The 21,634-nt window shown below is 29.4% G+C and overlaps 2 protein-coding genes across 2 annotated transcripts; one reads left to right on the top strand and one right to left on the bottom strand.

The window, feature by feature from the left end:
* The first annotated feature begins 1 nt into the window (after position 1).
* On the top strand, positions 2 to 6,330 carry LOC130904157 (upstream stimulatory factor). Its single transcript, XM_057816747.1, has 4 exons — positions 2 to 393; positions 922 to 1,082; positions 3,280 to 3,533; positions 5,603 to 6,330. The coding sequence occupies exons 1-4, from the start codon at positions 365 to 367 to the stop codon at positions 5,960 to 5,962; spliced, it is 804 nt and encodes a 267-aa protein (XP_057672730.1). The 5' UTR covers positions 2 to 364; the 3' UTR covers positions 5,963 to 6,330.
* Positions 6,331 to 9,140: 2,810 nt separating this feature from the next.
* Positions 9,141 to 21,484, bottom strand: LOC130904156 (palmitoyltransferase Hip14). The gene is made up of 8 exons (XM_057816745.1): positions 21,136 to 21,484; positions 20,766 to 21,083; positions 18,885 to 19,106; positions 18,527 to 18,691; positions 13,954 to 14,316; positions 13,457 to 13,619; positions 10,833 to 11,077; positions 9,141 to 9,591 (listed from the first exon to the last, which is right to left on the bottom strand). Exons 1-8 carry the CDS (start codon positions 21,283 to 21,285, stop codon positions 9,346 to 9,348), a joined length of 1,872 nt encoding a protein of 623 aa, XP_057672728.1. The 5' UTR covers positions 21,286 to 21,484; the 3' UTR covers positions 9,141 to 9,345.
* Positions 21,485 to 21,634: the final 150 nt, after the last annotated feature.

Here is a 21,634-nt window from a genome sequence, read left to right as displayed (position 1 = left end):
TATTATGGAAAGTTAACGTGAGTGTTCGCGCGCGCTCTAGAGTTATTGAAATGTATAAAGGGCGATTTACTGAAAAAGAGAAGAATGGAAAGTACAGCTTAGGTCTAGGAGCTAAAGCTATAAAATATATGTTATTATTTCCAGAAAGCAGTATATGGGGAGGATTTTATTTATATAAGTAATAGTTTAAATATTTAAACATTAAATAATTTCTCCTTTTCTTTTAAATAAAATGGCTTCATCTATTGCTTGAGCTGCGCAGTAAAACAATAATTTTTTTTGTTCACTTGCGTCACATGACCTGAACATTGGCCCCGTGACCAAAATTGAAGAAGGAAAATTCAAAATTGTTTGCTACACACACATGGATATGCTGGATCCATTAGAATCTGGGTAAGATGTCTATTATCTGGCATTATTTTTGTTTATTATGTAACTACTGGCATGGAAATACAACATGTAAGTCTTTGAAGTCTGTGTTAAAAACTAAAAAGCACATTTTAATATTAACTAAACCGCGATTAAAAACAAATACATAATTATATGTGTATCATAATACTGTCAATTTTAACTATTTTATATTATTTGCATGATAATTTATGACCCTTCTGTTGAAATGAGCCTATGGCAAGGGGTATTTAATGAACTAATCATATTACCTTTGATTTGTTTGTTTTCTGATGTTATCAACTCAAGTTTCAATTGTGGTTAATTTTAAACTACTATTCAGTTGTATCTATTATTATTGATTAATTTATTCCTAAATTTTGTATTTTGTACACATTGAATTGTTAGTTATATTTATTCAATTAATTAGAATCACTATCATTTATTTTGATTCATCATAGTTTAAGCATTATTTATGTCTTATATGTGACTATTAACTTGTTTGTGCTTTTAATGTTATTTAACATTTTCTAGAGAGTCTGAAGAGGTGGATAATAAATTATTATTAAACGAAATACACATAAAGAGACAAATTAATGACAGTGATGAGGATGGTAATGTGGAACATCTTTCACCTCAAACTTTATTAGAGACATCTGACCACGAAGTGCAATACTCTATAAGATCTGCTGAAGGTAACTTAATCATACTTTGATAATAATTCAGGGTATTAAAATTTTTATATTGATAGTTTGTAAATATTTATTAGCTTATATTAGAATCTGTGTATCATCAGTGACTAAAGTTGGGATATTTAGGATAAGTTGGGACTTGACAATAGTTCTATTGGTTTATTAGGAGTGAAATTGATACTTTTACGACTAAATTTGCTGATAATTTGTAAAATGCTGCATTCATTGGACTAAAAAAAGGTGGGAAATTAACATGGATAAAAAATTAACAGAAACAAAACATCTAAGGCCCAATTCTACAAGTGAAGTTTAAACCTCAAAATTCAAGTTTAAACTACAGATATTGACTTTATCACATTTTATACATGGCGAATACTGACAAACTATGGTTTAGACGTTACTGAGGATATGGGGGTAGTTTGAATTAAAACGGGGGATCTGAACCTATCTTTTTCAAATTGTTCACATTTTTTAAATATTGTAAATGGTTTTGGTAAAATGACTTGTTTTACCCTCTTATATTTGATGAACTCGACGATGATGATGAAGAAATTATTAACATTGTTGACATGCAAAAAACCAAATGTTATTCGTCCTAGAGCAAATACTTAAATTGTCCCTCATATTTTTTAAATTTGTTGGACTTCTATCAAAAATATTTCTTTGTATTTTTTCACAAGGTTAACAAAAAGTAGTAATCCATAGAAATTGCACGATTATTTTGATCTTTGTTCATACAATTTTCTGAAACAATTTAACTTTAAAACAAATATAGAAAAAATTTTTGGTTAAATTTGTGACATCTGGCAGAAAAATGTCTGTTTAACTGTGACTTGTAACATAGAGAATACTTGTTTATTATACATACTATAAACTATAGTTTGAACTCTATCTAGTTTAATTTCCAGTTTTGCCTTAGGTTGTAAAATTTATACTAAAATAGGTAAATCCCTACAGTAAGGACTACTAAAACTGCAGGTTCTTATTTTCTGCAAATTTAGTAAGTGTCAATTTTACTGATGCTATCAGCAGAAATAAAATTTATGATTTGAGTGTTAAAAGTGATGTTTTATTTTGTGAGTGAAAAAGTTTGTCAAATGAGCGGAGTGAATTGAATAATTTCACGAACACAATAAAATCACTTTTAACACAAATATCATATAATATTTTTTGTATGATTGCCCTATTTTGATAATAAAATATGTGAATTTGGAATATTAAATTTCAAAATGTATTTTAATATTCAAATAATCACAACAATGTGATATGGGTTTATAGTATATATTAAGCTATCAAATACTTACTCAATTTCACTTTCAATTACTAATTAATTGAATAGCCGAAAACAGATCAACAAATACTGCTTTTTACCATTAGTAGCCATATATTGGTTTCAATTGGAACAATCCTATTGTGGCCACCTGTGCATTTTTACTGGCCACTAATGGATTAACAAATATTGCGTTCTTGCTATTTGAGGACATTTAGTGGCTACAATTGGAACACGTTGAGATCTTATTTTGGCCTGGTTTAAGCTATTCCAAAGTAAATGTCCACGAATATCTTTAAAACAATCTGAAGAATCACTGAAGAAAAAATTAGACATTGGTTTCAAGAAACACTTGATCTACTAGTAAATGACCAAGATGTTCTAGAACAACCGGAAAGAATATGGAACATGGATGAGAGGTCATTCTATTTATGTTCTAAAGGTAGACTAGTTCTTACTGACAATACTTTTTCAAGTTCTGAGAACAATATCTTAGTTAACAGGCTACTTGTTTCTTTTTCTGTTTCAAATTCTACACCTACTAATAACGGTATGTTTTTTCAACCTAAGAGAAAACCATTACATTCTCATATATCCAAGCAAAGAAAATGGTTTAAGACCGAAGAAAGAGGGAAATTATGCTTTCCGTTCTAACATCTAAAAAGTGGTTGGAACTTGAGGAAGACTGTTATAAACAATTCTAAGAACTAGCTTGATGTAAAGTTGCACAACATATAATAAACGAATTGTACTATTGATATTATTTTTCAAAGAGTTTCTTTTTGTACATATAATGTTTATAAATTTATTTTAACCAATAAATCAATTAATACTAATTAGTTAGGCTTGTAGAGATTAACTCAAAAGTAAACCATAAACAGAAAAGATTCATCATTAATATTCAATGTACTAAAGTTATTTTGTTTTTAGGAAACATGATTACCTACAGGGTTCTTCAAGTAGACGATGGCAGTGTAGAAACGAATCCACAATTAGTTACAACAGGTGCTAGTGCATTCAATAATCCTGTATCTCAAGTGATAAGCAATAATTTAAATGGACAACTTTATGTTATTGGGAATGCTAGTGAAATGTTCACAGCACCAAGTGGGGCAAGAGCAATAGCACCTAGGACAGCCATTGTTGATACTAGTAGTAATTCGATCACGTCTAGCATGAAGAAAGTAATTATATTTTCAGTTATATCTTGTCCAATCATATTTGTAATTTGTTCAGTACACCCAAATGCATAGTTTTGAAAATGTAGTCCTAACTAGCGAACTCATTTTATTTCTTTATTCCGTAATCGGTGCAATATATCTTGAATGGTTCTGCTGGGTTCAGGTAATCAGTTTGGTGTTTATATAAAATCCGGCAAGATAGTAAAACTGCACATCTTAAAAATATTATAGAGATGTAGAATAAAGAAGATAATAAAGGAAATTATATAACTTTTGCCAACAAAATGAAATAGAAACTACTAAAAGTATTCCAAATATACATCATCAGAAAAGATGCTATGAATACAGCTGTACTAACTTTATTTCTTCTTTTATACATCTGAGAACTTGACTAATAGTATCAAAATATTTATATATATAATAGTAATTTGGTTAGAAAGCCCTAGTTTATTATGTCAAACAAATGCTTATTATATTTGATATCGATTTTTATTTTTACTTGAGGCGATACCAAGAGAATAGAATAAAGTTAGAAAATATATTCAGTTTTTTCCAGTCCTTCATTTAGAGACCTATTTTTATGTCACACAAAGTTTTGTGACTCTAAAGCCAACAGTGCATTAAAAATAAAATCTCGAAGCAAGATTATTTAACTAAATGTAACCAAATCCATCAGTGCATTTGGGTGTAAGTAGTTTTTATTCATCTTGGAAAATTTTCTAGTTACAAAAAGTGGTTCCTGTAGTGGATATACCAGCAATTGTAATGAGCTCTTTATAATATTATTGTCACTGGAAAATCTAGCTTATTTAAAAAAAATACTCCACATCTACAAGCATTTTGAATATCATTTTAATGAAAAATTTGATAAAATCGATATAATCGATTTCTTGCATATGAAACTAAATTTCCATGTGGTGAAGACCATTTTTATGATCTTCACCGGCAAATGATGTCTTCAGCACAGCTGTAAAAATTTGTGAATAGCAGTAAACATAAATAATTTTCTAGTAAAAGTGTAAGTAGAGAAAATATTAGGCAGGTATCCATATTATGCAGTTCCGTTGGTTAGGAAAAATGAGGAAATACGTTTCAGAAAGACAAAATTTTCACAAAGCAGTGGTTAGTAGCGATTTGCAAGAACAATTACCTCTCTAATCTGTCACCCTCAGGACTGAGGGTGTGGTCGGAACGCAAAAAAATTTGGATTATCATAATATACAGAAAATTTTTATTTACATACATATACTTTCATTATTTTAGGAATATATTATATTTTACATTACTTAGAAAAAAGTCAGTTATAGATTTTTGTTTAGCAAATGATATTCTAGACTTAGCTTCATATTCCTTATTTTCTTGATCCACAAAATGTCCATAAGTTTTGAGGTTGATTTGTGCTCTATAAACTAAAGTGCAATTTCAAAAGCGTTCTTGGCGTCAGTGTGTGAAATCAGGGTAGGGGGTTCGTCACTATCACCAACCGAATCTTCATTCACAGTTTCTTCACCACTATTTTCCAAAACATTAGTAATAATCTGGTCGTCATTGAGCTCCTCATTAATTTCACAGTCTTTGTCATATTGGGCAATCCACTCCTCACCTTCACTGGCAGGGACATTCGGTTGCACGCTTTTGTCCATATACAATCTGGTCACTTTCAGTCATATCTTTCGTCCAAAGATTTTCGCAAAGTGTAAGGTTTCAATTTTTCCCACAAATCAGCAAGTGTATAGATAACATCTTTGATTTTGTGGGATTTCATTGATTCAAATATGTTAAAACCTTCTTCGGACTTGCCTAATATTGAACTGATCGGAAGTAGGACTACTAAAGCAGATAAACGATAAGGGAAATATTAAACTAGCAATTAATTTTTTATATCTACTATAAATTGAAAAATCCAAATTTATTTTTAAATCATTCATATTGATAATATTATGGTTGTATGAGAAGGGTTCTACTGTATAATCATTTGAAACATACACATGTTTGTGATAAACCGTCCGAATTTTTTTTTTTCCATTTTGTCGATGAAGGTTAAGTTTGTAACTATAGAATGTTATTTTTAGAAAGACGAAAGACGTAGGGCAACACATAATGAAGTGGAACGAAGACGGCGGGATAAAATCAATAACTGGATAACGAAACTAGCATCTATAATGCCAGAAAATACTAATGGAGAAATTCGAGCTAATGGTCATTATGACGGCCAATCGAAAGGTGGTATTTTAGCAAAAGCTTGCGATTATATAATGGACTTGAAAGATATTGCAGAAAAATATGATATGTTATCACGTGAACATAATGATTTGCTTCATACCTTAGAAATTGTTAATTCTAAAAACACTAATTTAGAAAAAGAAAATAGAGAATTGAAAGCTTTGTTGAAAAAGAATAGTATTCTTTATGTACCTACTGATTTATCTTAATGTTGTTGAATATTTAAAGGTCGTTTTAGAAGTAAAATGGAGACTCTGTTGTGATTATTTTGTTTGTAAAGAATTTTTTTATTGTTTAGTTAGAAAATACATGAAATTAATATTCGAATCCGGTAAGGATAGCTTTAACTTGGATTGTAATCCAAAATGTCACTTTAAATTTATATATAATATATGTAACATGGATGAAATATTTCACTTATTATCAACATATTCATAATTTTTATATTGATTTAGGAAATTAAAATTTGAACGGGACATTATGTTAGAATCAAAATGTTAACTGATTTCATTGGAAAAATCATATTTAATGTATAAGTTATAGAAAAATAAACATATTTATACAAATAATATAGAAATTTTAATCCATACCTGAACTATCATTTCTTCAGTCTTTGAAATTAGATTAAAAGTTTTTCCATTAATTTGAGAAATTTCTTGGATGCAGCGAGAAATTTAGATAACTAAGGTCAATGAATACATAAAAAGTCCTAAGATCGCATGATTTATATTATTTGTAATGTGTATATATGATTAAGTCTTCGCCAGTTAGATTATGAGAGTATTCTTTTAAAAAATGTTTCGAATACTTATGTATTCATCATCAGGGACTGAAATTATGATCAAGTATGTATATATATGTTAGCTCAAGATCAGTAGTGATTGTGTTAGGTCAACTGTGTTTTTAATAGTAAGTACATTATTTTTATTTTTTTTTTCAATCATTTTATATTTTTTCGTTTCAGCTTTTCACCTCCAAGGAGTAGGCAGATTGTGCAGCACTGAATTAGAAAATTTCCTCTGATTACATTATAAAAAAAATAATGCATTGGCACTTCCAAATATCAAAGAAGAGTCTTTGTGAAAGAAGCTAAAATTTCAGACGTGAATCGATTCTTATGTTGCTCTTTGGAGAAAAATCTTGATCTAAGATTCTACATAGATATATTTCACCATCAACACTTTCTAGCTACTGATATTTTTAAGATGATTTTGAAGTAATGGTAGACGAGTTCAACATGGAGTGTTGATTTTGAACTTTGTTATTTTTTATATTTATTATAATTAAATAGACTAGTAATAAAAAACTTGATTTTTATTGAATAATGAATATTAGATATATCAATTTACATCTTATTGTAGATCTACTAGTATATAACTCAAATTGGAGATGAAACAAAGTTAAAAATGGAGTAATGTGTGTCAAAACTTGCTGTACCATACTGATAAAGAACTTTTTAAGTTCAAACTAAAACTGTTTAAGCAAAAACTATGAATTTTCCACATATTTTAGGAAATTGATAGTTTTTCGATCAATTTATGTAGGTCTTTTCATTCTTGTAAAATTTAAAAAAATGGATTTAACATTTTGTGCAAATATCGATTTTACTAGTTTTCATTGGAGATACAAAATCTTTACAGGGTGTCCCTAAATTCAACGCTCTAGGGGAAATTCCTTGAGTCAAATTATGCCTATTGGGAAAGGGGACTTATGTTCCCAAAAGCATTCTTTCCAAGATGTTGAAGTTTTAAAAATAAAACGATTTTTTGTCTATAAATTTCAAATGATATGATCGATTGTTATTAAAACTTTCTGACGAGTTAATAAACTCTTTGTTTTAACATAAATAGATAATTTCTATTTTTTTCCAGAGGCATGCAGCCTTTTTCCACCCCTGAATTCTCAGGCTCTGGATCAAATGTTATTTTTTTTGTCATTTTTGAATTCTACTATCATTCATTATTAAAAGTGTAATAACATTTGACTACGATGAAATTAACCGTTTTCGAGTAAAACATCATTTTGTGACCGCCCTTGTGATTATTTAGAAAATCACAATACAATTTCTTCCGAATCAACTTACATCGATAGAATAATGGTGTCCTACAAAATGATATTTGTTCGTTAAACTACACATTTATTCCATCAGATAATAATTTTCTACATCAAATCATACAAAATGAAGAAGCAATCTCAAATTTTCTAGCTCCTTCATTTAAATACGCCCTGACCTTTCGCAACATTGATAAGCTTAAGTTTTGGATAACATTTGGTATCTTAGAAATTCAAATTTACTTTGACTTAAAAAGTCAAAGCAAAGTGGAAAAATCATATTATTTGTTTAAACAAAGATGATCAACATAACTTTCATAGAGAAATATTTATTTACATAGTTTGGATTTAACAGGGTTTTTATCAATATGTTGTAACAGATTTTGGCACAGTACTACATTTTCAACTCTGGTTTATCTCCAATTTGTGTTATATACTATTACGTGTACAATAAGGTGTAAAATAGTATTATATCTAACATTCATCATTAAATAAAAATAAAATTTTTTCTTTATTAATAGTGTGTTTAATTATAGTAAATATAAGAAATAACAAGGTTCAAAATGACTGCCTTCACTCCATCAAAATCATCTTCAACGTTATCAGTAGCTAGAAAGTGTTTGGCTTCTTTCAACAACTTTTAACAACGCCACCAATAGTTCAACACGCACTAGAACTTTTTTGATATTTGGAACTGCGTTATTTTTTTTATGATGTCATCAAAGAAAATTTTCCAATTCAGTGCTGCACTCCTAGACGAAACATGGTGCAATGTTTATTGAAAAATGAGTTATTTTTCTGGATTTTCTACAGTTTGTTTTCTATACTGGCATCAAAGTTAACTTAGTTAACTAACTTACTACCCTCTTATCTTGTTCTCATCTACTACTACTACCCTCTTATCTTCTCACTTAGAAGTCTTTTTCTATTTCTAATGCTCAGTATTTGACGTCGTTTCTCCATCAAATCAGGTCACCAGCAGAGCAGATGCTCGATTGTCTGTTCTTTTCTATTACATTCTGTATATTAATTGTTTGTTGTCACACTCTGTATATATATTTGACTCTAATTCCTGTGCCAATGGCATATTTTAATACTTCCATCAGTAGTAGCACTATTATTGTCTGCTGGCATTCTCTTTCTTCGAGATCTGTTTTGGGCAATATTAAATTTTTCATTAGGACATATCATATTCATTATTATTGTTAATATTCGGGGATGTTATAAACACAATTGCATTGGCTCATCACTCGAATTTTTATGCACCCAACCAATTAGTATCTTAAAATGTTGAAATAATTTCTTTAATAGTTCTCAGAATTATATTAAAACCTATTTAAAACAAAAAAATGTATTTATTTTTAATAAATAAATATAAAACAAATATAAATATAAAACATAATTTAAAAGTCAAATAGTTTACTTTCCTTCCAACATTCAGTTAGATCTTGACTAAGACACATACAAAATCTAAATTAATATGCAACTTATGTTTTCTAAACTCAGTCGATTCTTTGGAATAAAATAAAATCACATTTGTTCATACATATTGAAAATTGTCGGTATTTTTAAGCAAAGGTTGGTGCTCAATTTTCCTTTCGATACTATATTTGGTTAACCAATCTATTTGTTCTGGTTTTATAACACCAAAACAAGTACAATCAAAAAATTCTATCAGATTCATGAGAGGTCCTTTAGAAAAGGGACTCTGACCTCCATTTGAAATAAAATGTGCATATCGTCCTCGATTCATCCTTTCATTTGTTGTCATGCCAAGGCAACTAATCTAAAAATAACAAAAATATTTACTAAAATCTATTAAATTGCTATTAAAGACTGTACAAAAAAATCAATCATTCTTTCGTGTTTGTTGTGGAGGTGATTTAGAAAAAAGAGTCACATAATAATAAATATTCAAATTAAGAAAATAAGAATTAATTTATAGGTCAGAATGATTACAGACAAGCCCGTGCTGGTCTGAGGGGACGTGTCCCTCCTGCGCCCTCTGCCTTCGAACGAAAATTACGATTTTTCTGTATCAAGTCTTTATTTGCCACAAGGCGTTGAAATCGGGTGCGATAAGTGCAACTCGTTGGCGACGAGGAATTAATTCCACCGTAAAAATATTTGGCAGACAACTGGACGTCAAGCACTTTTGCTCCTCACTAAAGAAAATATATCTTCTGTGAACTTATATCGTTACAAAAGATTTCCTCATAGGCTGATTTCAACCCTATAATTAGGAGCAACGCTATAGGACTGCTTACTTAATTCCTAGATATTGAGGCAGTAAATATTACAATGGCTGTTATCAGACTCTCCAAACGAAAAACCTTGACTTTGCTCAATTCTGAAGACTAATAGCCTCAGTAATAGTAAGACTGAAAGACCTTCGACCCAAGTTCAATGTAACACAGCAATGACGTTTGTTGCTAAATTTAATGAAAACGTTGAGACGTCCTCAAAATTCCAGGATCTGAAAGATTTGTAGATTGAACCTAATTTCAAAATCAAGTGAACAATGAAAGTAAAGAAAATGGCCGGAGAAAATGTTGAGTTTTTTCAGCTCCTGAATATGTTTTTAGGATAAATGTTTTTAACTTTATTGTAGATACAATGAACCAAATAATGAAAAACCGTTTTGCCAAGCATAAACTGGTGTATTTGGACTTTGCTGTCTTCGACCCTAGAAAATTTGATCAAATTAAGGCAAAATTGCGATAAAATGCCTTGGACAAAGTGATTGCATTGGTGCACAAAGACAAGTTCAGACAAGAAATATCGTTTATGAATATTTGACCCGGTGTAAGCAGGAAGTCAATCAAGCGAAGCGAACGGCGCGCCCCTCACCCCTGTGTCACCGTCCTTTCGATGTACCCAGCACGGACCGCATTACGGATCAATTAAGAAATCGGCGATATATCAATGCTTAAGTTTAAATTCTAACTAATAGACAGCATTTACGAGCAAAATGGAATATTTTTATACTAAATTATATTTGTTTAAAATATATTTAAAACTGCTCACCTGATATATTTGACACACTAATAACATAAAAACCCATATCGAATGGAATAAAGCATTGACAGCTACCCATGCCACCCAGGTATTACATTGACCTATTAAAATAATTGATTTCCAAAAGCTGTCAGTAGATGCAAATTTACAAGATGTGGTGTTTTGCCAATATTTAAAAGATCCATACATCAACTGCATACACATAATTACTAAGCTGGTTAAAAAACCGATGAAGTGCTTATGATTTTTTGCCCCTAAAATAAACACGTTTCAAATCATCTACCTTGAAAAAGAGAGTCAAGATATTTTGTATACGGATATATTTAAAACTTTTATTTTAAATATAAAACTCTATGATTTCACTGTTACAAACAGGAATATCGAAAATGTATGGCGAAAATGCAAAAACATTATCATGTTCAACAAAGTGTGATTAATATTCTGACTTTAATGTTGTTTATTTGCGGACAAGCTTCAATATTGAGTATGGAATATTTCAAGATTAAAGGAAGTGACTAGCCTTCAGTTAATATATGTGATGCAATAGAATAGACCCCGCCCATATATTTATACTTGATCACAACAGGGTCGGATTGTGTATGGTCCCAACGCCTTTGTCTCTATCAGTTCATTTCGAGCCATGAAACAATGTGTATTATAAAGTTCGATAGTTTCTTTTAAAATGCCAAACAGCGCAAATGTTTCACCGTTCAGGTAAAAATGATATTTAAAACTGGTTTCTTAAAGTTAGTAGAGCGAGGCCACGAAAAATAGTTTTCATTGAAGTATCTCTGAAAGTACAGTTTGGAAAATTGTGAATAACTCGATAGCTCCTAAAAAATAAGACAATGGTGTACTAAGGTACACGAATTTTTTCAATCGCAATTTTTATGCAATGTATGCAGAACAAAAAGTGCCAACCTTATTGTCACTTTCACTGAGACTTTTTTAGGTAATTGAAGGTGAAATTAATTGTTCCACAACTTTGTGGTATAATTAACGTCGTTTGGGGTTTTTATTCAAAATAATAGTCTATAAGTATGTTACAATGGATTCACAGCACTTTGCAAAAGCTCAGAATAAAATAAAATACAGCTAGTAGTCCAGGCCACTAAGGTTTTCACCTCCGATTTCCATGAACCTGTATTGATTTTAATGGAATTTTGACAGCGTGTAGGGAATATTTCAAAAAGCAAAATCTACCCTAAGCCGATGTGTGCTTTTGCCCGAGAGTTCCATCCCAACTAGAGGGCGAAAATTTTTATGTGGAAAATAGGCAATTGCTGGAGGACAAATTTTTAAGCAAAAAATATTTTTTATCATTCATTTTTTTTGAAAAATTATTATTGGCAAAAATGAATATCATTGGTTTGATAGTTCCCAAAGTCCAGCTTCAGAAGAATTATCTTCTGACATACAAGGTACCCTATTAATACTATTGTTATCAATTGATTCATTGTAATATAATTTACTTAATTTTTTCATGTTATTACAGAGTAGGATATCACAAATGAGGACAATGAAAAAGATTAAGATGACAGGGATGTTAGTAGCGAAGATTTCTCAGATGAATCTGATGAAAATTAATTTTTTTTTTGTTAATACAACAATTTTTCTATCCATCTTACTGAAAAATAAAATTATTTGAAAAGATGTTTCCACTGTTTTATTGTAGGACATTGTTCCATTTGGGCAGAGAATAAACACATTAACCTATTATGTAATATTTTTATCCTTCAGTTAGTAATGAGGAAAATGGTATTAACCATTTATGAGCATAGGACCGGGATAACGTAGTATGCAATTTGTAGGAGTAAAAAAATCAGCGGTTAGTAATCAATTTTTATGACCTTGTTATCGATACATGTTGGAAGGAGGGAGACTTTTTTATCAAGCCATATATTTTGTTGGACAAACATTTTTTCGAATAATTTAGATCATTATCATCAGATTTAATAAAAAAAGTCCAGTTAGTAATAAATTTTTGAGAATGATCAAATCATTCCTCACACGCACCACAATCGAGAATTTTCGCACAGGAAAAAGTTAGGCCCCTCATCGAAACGAAGCTGGATCCTGGACTATAACGAAATGTCAATTATGTAAAATCTAAAAACACTTCGTCGATATATACAAGACGTGTAATTTGACGCAAATGATGATGAGTTTATCAAATCTGAATTTGTCTCGCTTATTCTGCACTATTTAATGATCATTTAGTACAATTTAAGACACATTGAATGTGGAAATAATAATTTTATGATAATATTGGAACTATAATGTCGCTGAGAAAAAATAATCAAGTGAATTTACACTATATGCATATTCCCTATTGTATAAAAGCATTGGAAGTATCAATTTCAATTAAAAACTGATGACCGCTAATTGAGATTTATTTTCACTCTATTTGTAAATCACTACAACTAATAAGTCCTCTCAACTGTTATTATTCTAATGCTTAACGATACTGAGTAACAAATTCATCATTCCATCTAATTTTGCTCCCGATTATTTTTTTGTTCACAAGAATTAAAAATGCTGATTTGAAAGATATTGTACTAATAAGGGGTACAGCAAATTTAATTAAAATTTATAAGTTTTTCATTAAAAACCATCCATTTATAAGTTCTTACCTATACAATTAGCCACCCACGGACAGTGATGGTCAAATCTAGCAACGCAATGATTACAAACACCACAATGTTTTGATCTTAAAGGCCTCCTAACAAGACAAGCCGAGCAAAATAAAGATGGTTCGAAACTTCCAGGACCTAATTCTGCTAATTCCAATATAGTCTAAAAACAATAAAAATAGGGATTTTTAGTACTACCTGTTCATCTATGATGAATACAATTGGACAATGTAAGTTATAAAATCAAGGAGCAAATTCTCTTTTAAAAAGATTTGATTTTCAATTATTTCAACCCTTTATGAATAACTGAATATTTACAAATAGCTACAGAGGTTTTCATGTATCTATCCATCAATTCTTTTTTATTCATTATTATTACTCTTCTAGGAAAATAAAACTGCAAAGTTTTTTACAGAAAAGTTGCATTAAAATTGTAATGAAGAATTTTGGTGACACTAGACATAACAATTGTGAAATTATTACTAATTAATACTTACTCTAAACTGTAACTGTTGTGATGTATTGACAACCCCAGCGTCACCTAGCCAAGATTTGATAAAACAATACCATAACAGCAATGAACTCGCTAAGAAAACGACAGTTAAAAAGAAGGGAGTTACAGGTGCAATATATATTAACCACGTAAAATAAAACCAAGCTTTTGTCGAGATATAAATACTGAGAGGTAGCAAAGACATCAATCTGTCATCATATAATACCTGTGCTGCATAATGTATTACTATATACAAACATACTAAAAGAAAAACTTTTATTATTACTATTAAGTTTGTTCCTAAAATAGCGCCTGCAATATAGAAAGCCATAAAAGGGGTTCCTACCATACACCACCATCTCATTCTCTGAAAAAACAAAAATTATTATTATCTTTTTGTTTGGATATCTTTACTAGCTAGATTATGAGCGTTTTCGAATTGGGAATGTAGCAAAATTAAACACCAAAATGTACTTACACACCATACATTAATACTGAAATGTCTTTGCGGATTTCTTGGATGAGCAATAAATTTTCTCGACACCAATAGTGCATGTTCTTACAATTAAACATATCCCTATTTGAAAAATATGCTTAGTCGGTCCATAAAATGGATTTTAAAAAATTGCAGTTCTGCCTACACATATTTACAAACCGTTGAGAAAAAATCAATCTTCTTTCATTATCACTGGGTAGTAATGTTTGCACTGGTCGGTACTTGTAAGGCACAAACTTAAATTTTGTGAGAATTTTCCAAATTGTAGATAAACTTAAGCCACTATCCCTTGCCAAATCTCTGGTTTTATTATTTTTGTACTATTTTTGTACGCTTCAAAATATGCAAACACATTTACTTCTACTTGTTCACTTATCATGAATTGTTTCTTGGTTCTCACCTTTACAAATACAGTTTTGTTATTTCTGAATTTTCTATATAACTTAAGAAAATATCTTCTGTCTGGCTGATTACGTTCGGGATACATTTCACCATATCGTTCCAATGCTTGAAAACTATTTTTTCTACGCATGATATAAGCTTCTAATATATCGCATTTCCCTAAATGTGTAAACACCATTTTATAAACTTATTGTTTTAAACCTTAATCCACATAGACTAATACAAATTACATGTTCTTTGACAGAAGTGTAATCCTCTGATGCATGAAATGATTTTTTGTGTTTGACGCACACCACCAACTTGTCAAAAGGATAAATATGAACAGCCAACTTGTTAGAAATATGAATAGGCTAATATCTTGTTTTTTTTTTAATTTGCACTAATGTTGTATAGGAGCTTTTATATTCTACAAATAATTTGGAAAAGTTTGAGTCAAAAATATTCAGGGTGTTCTATTAAAAAATATTATATTTTTTCGATTTACTCGAAAACGGTATAAGCAATTGTTTTTCTGTTTTTACCATCTTAATCAGCGTGAAAAATACTACTACTTTACTAATTAACCGACTTTGTATCTAGAATATTAAAAAAGTTAGCAATAGTGCGCACCTAATTTGAAACACCGATAATAATAAAATAAATAATTAGTTCAGATTCGGCGAATTTAAATTGTATACTTTCTTGTAAGAACATAAAACTCATAGAGAATTTATTGATCGAAATTTTGATTGTTTTGATTGTGAATGACATTAAATTTTATAGGTTAAGTCGTTTCGAAAGCTCGGAATATATTAAAGTTAGTACACTTAGATGTTTCATTGCCACGTTCCCAATACGTTTTCAATTTCTTTAACTTATTGTATATTTTTATTGAGTTGGGTTTAAGTCGATTGAAATAATGTTAAAATGGTTATTTAGACATTTTAATGACGTTTCGGTCTTTTTCTTTAGAACTTTTTCAAAACTACAGTGTAATTTGTATGTTGCACTTTCAAATTTTGAAAATATTTTTTTTTAATTAATTACTATATGACGATATTTTTCACTTAAATCATCACAATAAGGACAGCATAATTAAAATACAGTGACCATTTATATTGATATACATTTACATATACATACATACATATATATATATATATATATATATATACATATATATATATATATATATATATATATATATATATATATATATATATTTGGATTTTACTTTATCGAGTATTATGAAAAGACTTATAAATAAAAATGATTAAAAATAATGAAAAAAATGTTATATAAATTCAATAAAATATGAAATAAAATTATATTTTTAAAAATGTGAAATTATATTACTTTTTGATATTTGAAAAAAAAATAATTCCAACAAAATTTTTATTTCATATTTCACTGAATTTATCTAACATTTTTTAATTATAAGTCTTTTGATAAAGCGAAACTCAAGATAAAATGAAATCCAAATAAAAATCAACTCAAAAGCTCAAGAAGTTTTAGTATATATATTTCAGGAAGTTATAGGTAAATTGGTATATAACATAACATTAAGTGGAAAGATCATAAGACTACTACATTCATCCATTGTTCTAGGTTTTTATGTATTTGTTAGATATTTATAATACCAATAATATTTAAAAGATTATAAATAGATTATATGGTAAATATTTCAAATTTTTATAATTCAAAACTTTAATTGATATTACATAATGTGTTTATTTATCAGAAAATTTGATCACAATATTATGAGTACTTTAATATACAACAAATGTCGTCAAATGTACTTTTCTGTTTGATAATATTTATGATAAAATGATTACTCACACTTGTATAACAAATTGCACACTTACTAAAATCATTAAATTGTTTCACTTGCCAAACGGTTTTTTGGCTTTTTTTTTCAATTGGGCATAATTTCAAAGAAAAAAATTAAAATTCCGAAAAGTGTACTTCATAAAACTGGATGAAGATCAGAATTGATTGTGCACTCTCAAGCCATGATTCTTAGATAAACTGCTATTAACGTTTAGTGGCTGGCGTGAGGTCCCTGAGTCCGCAGCTTTCTTAAACAGACTCTATGGAACCACCCACTTGTTCATTTCACCCCCTACCATACATTCTCACACTGGTAATATCTAAGTTGGAATAAAATATCCGTACCTTTGAGACAATCTTTGGAAAGTTATGTGCTTGCTGCAAGTGCTTGCGGAACAAGAGTCCATTTGCCAGCCTTGAAATTATTCAGAATGTGGTCTCTTGTGATAATTGAAGATATTGTATTTGGTGACGAGGAGGAGGAAAGAGAAAAAGATAATTTAGAGGAAAGGCTCGATTGTAGTTTTGTGATGAATATGTTGGTGAAAACCTAACTTTCTTGACAAAGATGGAACTACTGTTTGGCAGTATCTTATACCCCCAAAAAATATGAACGCACTCGAAAATACACTTAATCAACCAGGCGCTAAACAAATCACTAGAAATTTTAAAAGTGACTAGAAATTATGCTTTTTAATGAATATCTTCATCGAACAAATATGCTATTAAGAAAATTGAAAAAAAATATATAGTCGTGAGAGAAACTAACTGCATAGAAATTCACGATCTAGTGTTATTATATATGGGAGAAGTGCTGAGAGTAAATATAGATGAACTTTGGAACAGTAATGACACAGGAGTTCAGCTATTATGTAAAAAATTTGATGAAGATCACCCTGAAGAAAACTTTCTCAATCAAATATAAAAGAAGAGACTATTTAGATTAAATATAACATTTTTGTGTAACACTTTGTTATAGATTTGAATAATTTGTTTTCTCTTAGGATGATAAAAATCTGAGTGTGAATTAATTTGGTATTATTTTTAGGATGCAAAAAATAATTTGTACCTCTTTTGAATAAAATTTATGTTGATTATATTTTCGTGGTTACTTCCAATTTATAGGTTAGACTATTATTTAGGACTGCCAGAGTGCTAGGCAAACTTCTAAGAAACTAGAAATTTTAATGCAGTCACTTGGGAAATTTAAAATAAACTGTGTAAATATTGAGTGCAAAATTCCTTTTCTTTTAAGATATTATACTTTTAGATTTTTAAGCTTAATATAATTTTGGAAGTAAAGTTTTCTATTTTAATAACATCTGGTAAACACATTTTTAACCTTGTGAAAGTATATATTTTAGTATTTCCTAAGGTTTTTAAACTGCAAGTCACAAAACCAGGTATAAGTAAAAATATAAAATAGATATTGAATACCCAAAATATATTAAGGATCAACCATAGTACAATAATTGTAAGAAGCAAGTTCTCTCCGATACTTAACATTGTAAAGTCATACCTCCGACACTATAATAATAAAGTAGTTTTCCAATTATTAACGAATTTAATCATTTTTTCATAAATACACTGTTACCTAATCCATAATCCCAACATAAACTTTATAATGCAGCGCATATGCCTGCACTGGGCTGTTAGGCAAGTTCATTCACGAGCCTATGGATCCAATACAATATAAACACATTTTATTGAATTACCAACTTTTATCAAATGATTCGTTAAAAATATATGAGGCACAATTATCAGATGTACTTTGACTTAAATTGTTTAGAAACTAGAATAACTTTTTGGTAAGTTGATTAATAGTATCATTAGCAAAAAAAAGAATAAAAATTTCTAAAATTATACTTACTTTGTCATGTGTTATCCTATAGAAAATATTATTTGATTTAGATTCAGAATGTTCCTTGATAACATCAGAAACCTTAGGACTAACCCAAATACTACCTACTTGTGCTTGTAGCATTGATAAAGGCGTTTCTCCTCTATTATTTGGGGTGTATAAACTGGCGTGACCCTAGAAATATAACATTAGATAAAAAATGATGTTCTCAAGATTAGAGATATGAATAACAATTTTAGATATAGTACTTCTAGAATTCTTAGTAGTTGTTCCCTCATAATTCTACCAAATGGTTAGGTATTATGAGACATCTATTTTTTTTACTTTTTAATTCAACAAATATAAACTTTAAAGTAAATTACCGTACTTGTAATATTAATGTAGATATTGCTGAAGCGTTTCTAGATAAAATAGCCCAGTGCAGTGCTGTATTGCCTTGATGATCAATTATATTTACAGAAGCTCCTAAGGTTAATAATAATCTGGTGGGATCTAAACTACATACTTTCCACACAGCCCACATTAGTGGTGTCATACCGACTCGATCAACTAAATCTGGACTGACTCCTCTAGCTATAAAGTATGCCACCTAGAACAAACAAACCTAAATAAAGGGAAATGGATGGCTGTAATTGATAATTCAACTCCACTTATATGTCTTATAATATTCAGATACTTTAGGAAAATCAAACTCGCTTATTTAAAAACATCTAATGGAGTAACGAAATTTCAAAAACCAAAATTTAAATGCAATGTTTTTCTAGAAATGGTTTATTTAGTTTTTAATAAAATTTTCACACACGATAAAAGAAATTCTATAAATGATAAATTATTTTTACACAAACAAGAGGGGCTAAAAAATTAAACAATATCAATTTCAATTTCTAGTTTGATCCTCAAAATTAAGAAAACTATCATTTTCTTCATCTATCTGTTAGTAAGTAAATTAGAAATAGGATCCCCTTCATGTATTTACCACATTAAACAACTGACTTTCCTCCATTTAGTAGAGTAAACAATGTTTGGGTTCATGTCAAATAAATTGTGATATTTCTGTGAATTATATTATATTAATATTGAGAGTATATTCTTGATATTTTTAGTTTTCTGTAACTTTAGGGTAATAACCATTTAACTATGGAACCTGAAATCAAAGTTACTTTGTTTTTTTCAAAATCAGGGGTGTGTCGTCATTGGGTAGACATTTTTTTATTCATCAGTGGTTGACATGTTATGTCGACTATAGGTACAATGAAGAATGTGTTGTATCACAAAGTAACAAAAATATGAACAGCTTTATTTAATTTCACATATCTACATTGGCGTGGTTTACCTCTAGCAATTGCTACCAAGAACCACCCTTTGTGAAAAATTTCATGGAAAATATCCTGAGTGGAAAAAATAGAACTTTCCTCAATGTTTCCTCCAGAACAAGAAGAAAAAATTGTTAACTGGAATAAATTGATGGCAAAGAGGAAGTTTGTAATAACAAAGATTAACATAATATCATGTGCTGGGAAACTAGCAGCGGAGTTGAAAATCGATCTTGACGCAAAAAATTACAAGATTAGATGTAAATGGTTTCATGTATCACCATCCAAATTTATTCCAGCGTGTTAGCCAAAATTCCACTTATTTTTAATTTTTACTTAAGTACCTAGGTAAAATCTGCATTTGCAAATACCCATAATATTGATTACTTGTAATTGAATAATTAGAACTATTTTATTTTTCAACATCTTATTTATTTTAATTTTGTTATCAGTTAAGTAGTATTAATAGAGTATTTGCCACTGGGGTATCTTTGCACATAAAAAATGCATATCAAAAGAAAAAAAGATGGTCAGAATTTCTAATTATGTTAGTTTACTTAGAACTAACTACTGAATAGCCCTACATTAAAAATGGAAGATATTCTTTATTTTTTTGAAATTGTTTTTTAAAGATCTTCACTAAAGTGTGGACCACTGGTGCTCTTATCTTATATGGAAGTTAAAAGAAGAGCAATTTACTAATTTTCACTCATAATTTGAATTCTTTATTAACAAAACTATTCAACTGATATATTAATGTCTACAATAATAACAAAATAATCTTCACACAATTTAATCAAAGTATATTTTATTTTGACAATTCTTCCGAAATTTTTGCTGTTGGTTATCAAAATGTAAACTATTAAAAGAGTATAGACTAAGTATACTACACAACAAAATTCATATTCTCACTTTCTCTTATAATCTTTACTTACTAGAGCAGTGTGTCCAAACTGTGCTGCTAAATGTATACAAGAGCATCCTTCTGCATCTCTAATAGTAGAATCAGCTCCAGCGTTCATTAGAATAACAACAGCATCTAAATGACCTTGTCGAGTAGCCCAATGAAGAGGTGTTGCTTGTAATTCTCCACCAATAGCATCTACTTCAGCTCCATGATCAATGAAAAAAGAAATTATATCCTTTCTATTATTAATTGAAGCCCAATGCAATAATGTAACATTTTCAGAATCTCTCTGATTAACATCATATCCTCTTTCTAATAGTTCTTTTACTCGGTTAAAGGCCCCATACTAAAAATTAAGATATACAAAAATTGTTAAAGACTTATGTTAGATTAAATACTTGTGTAGCTTTTATGATATCAAAACTACTGCAATCATGTTCAATTACTGGAACTGTATTATCTTTAGATATTAAACTGTGATAATCCTTGTCGCTTTCAACACAACCTCCACCACTGGCAACTGCAGCACCACATGAATTCTGATACATTTTACATTAAAGATAAATGATTATTGATTGTAAAATGTTCATGAATCAATCTTAATACAAATGATTTTTTTTAAATCAAGTGTTGATTATTGCAGAAATAGATTAATCACCACCTATACACAAGTAAACATGGTCGCCAACCATACCAATCGAGAAATATTTTAAATACTTGTCACAGTTTGAACCGTTTGTGTAATATGTATATGTAAAGCACATGCCTATAAAATTGTAGCATGCGTAATAGAATCCAAATCAACTATAACAGGTTATAAATTGTAAACGCACTTTAATATAAACCTACATTTTACATTTAGGATGATTGATATCTGTTAACGACCTTTGTAGTTTT

Source organism: Diorhabda carinulata, chromosome 2 (assembly GCF_026250575.1).
Source record: "Diorhabda carinulata isolate Delta chromosome 2, icDioCari1.1, whole genome shotgun sequence".
Classification (NCBI taxonomy): domain Eukaryota; kingdom Metazoa; phylum Arthropoda; class Insecta; order Coleoptera; family Chrysomelidae; genus Diorhabda; species Diorhabda carinulata.
The sequence above is the reverse complement of the archived record's forward strand: the minus strand, read 5'-3'. Positions and strand labels throughout refer to the sequence as shown.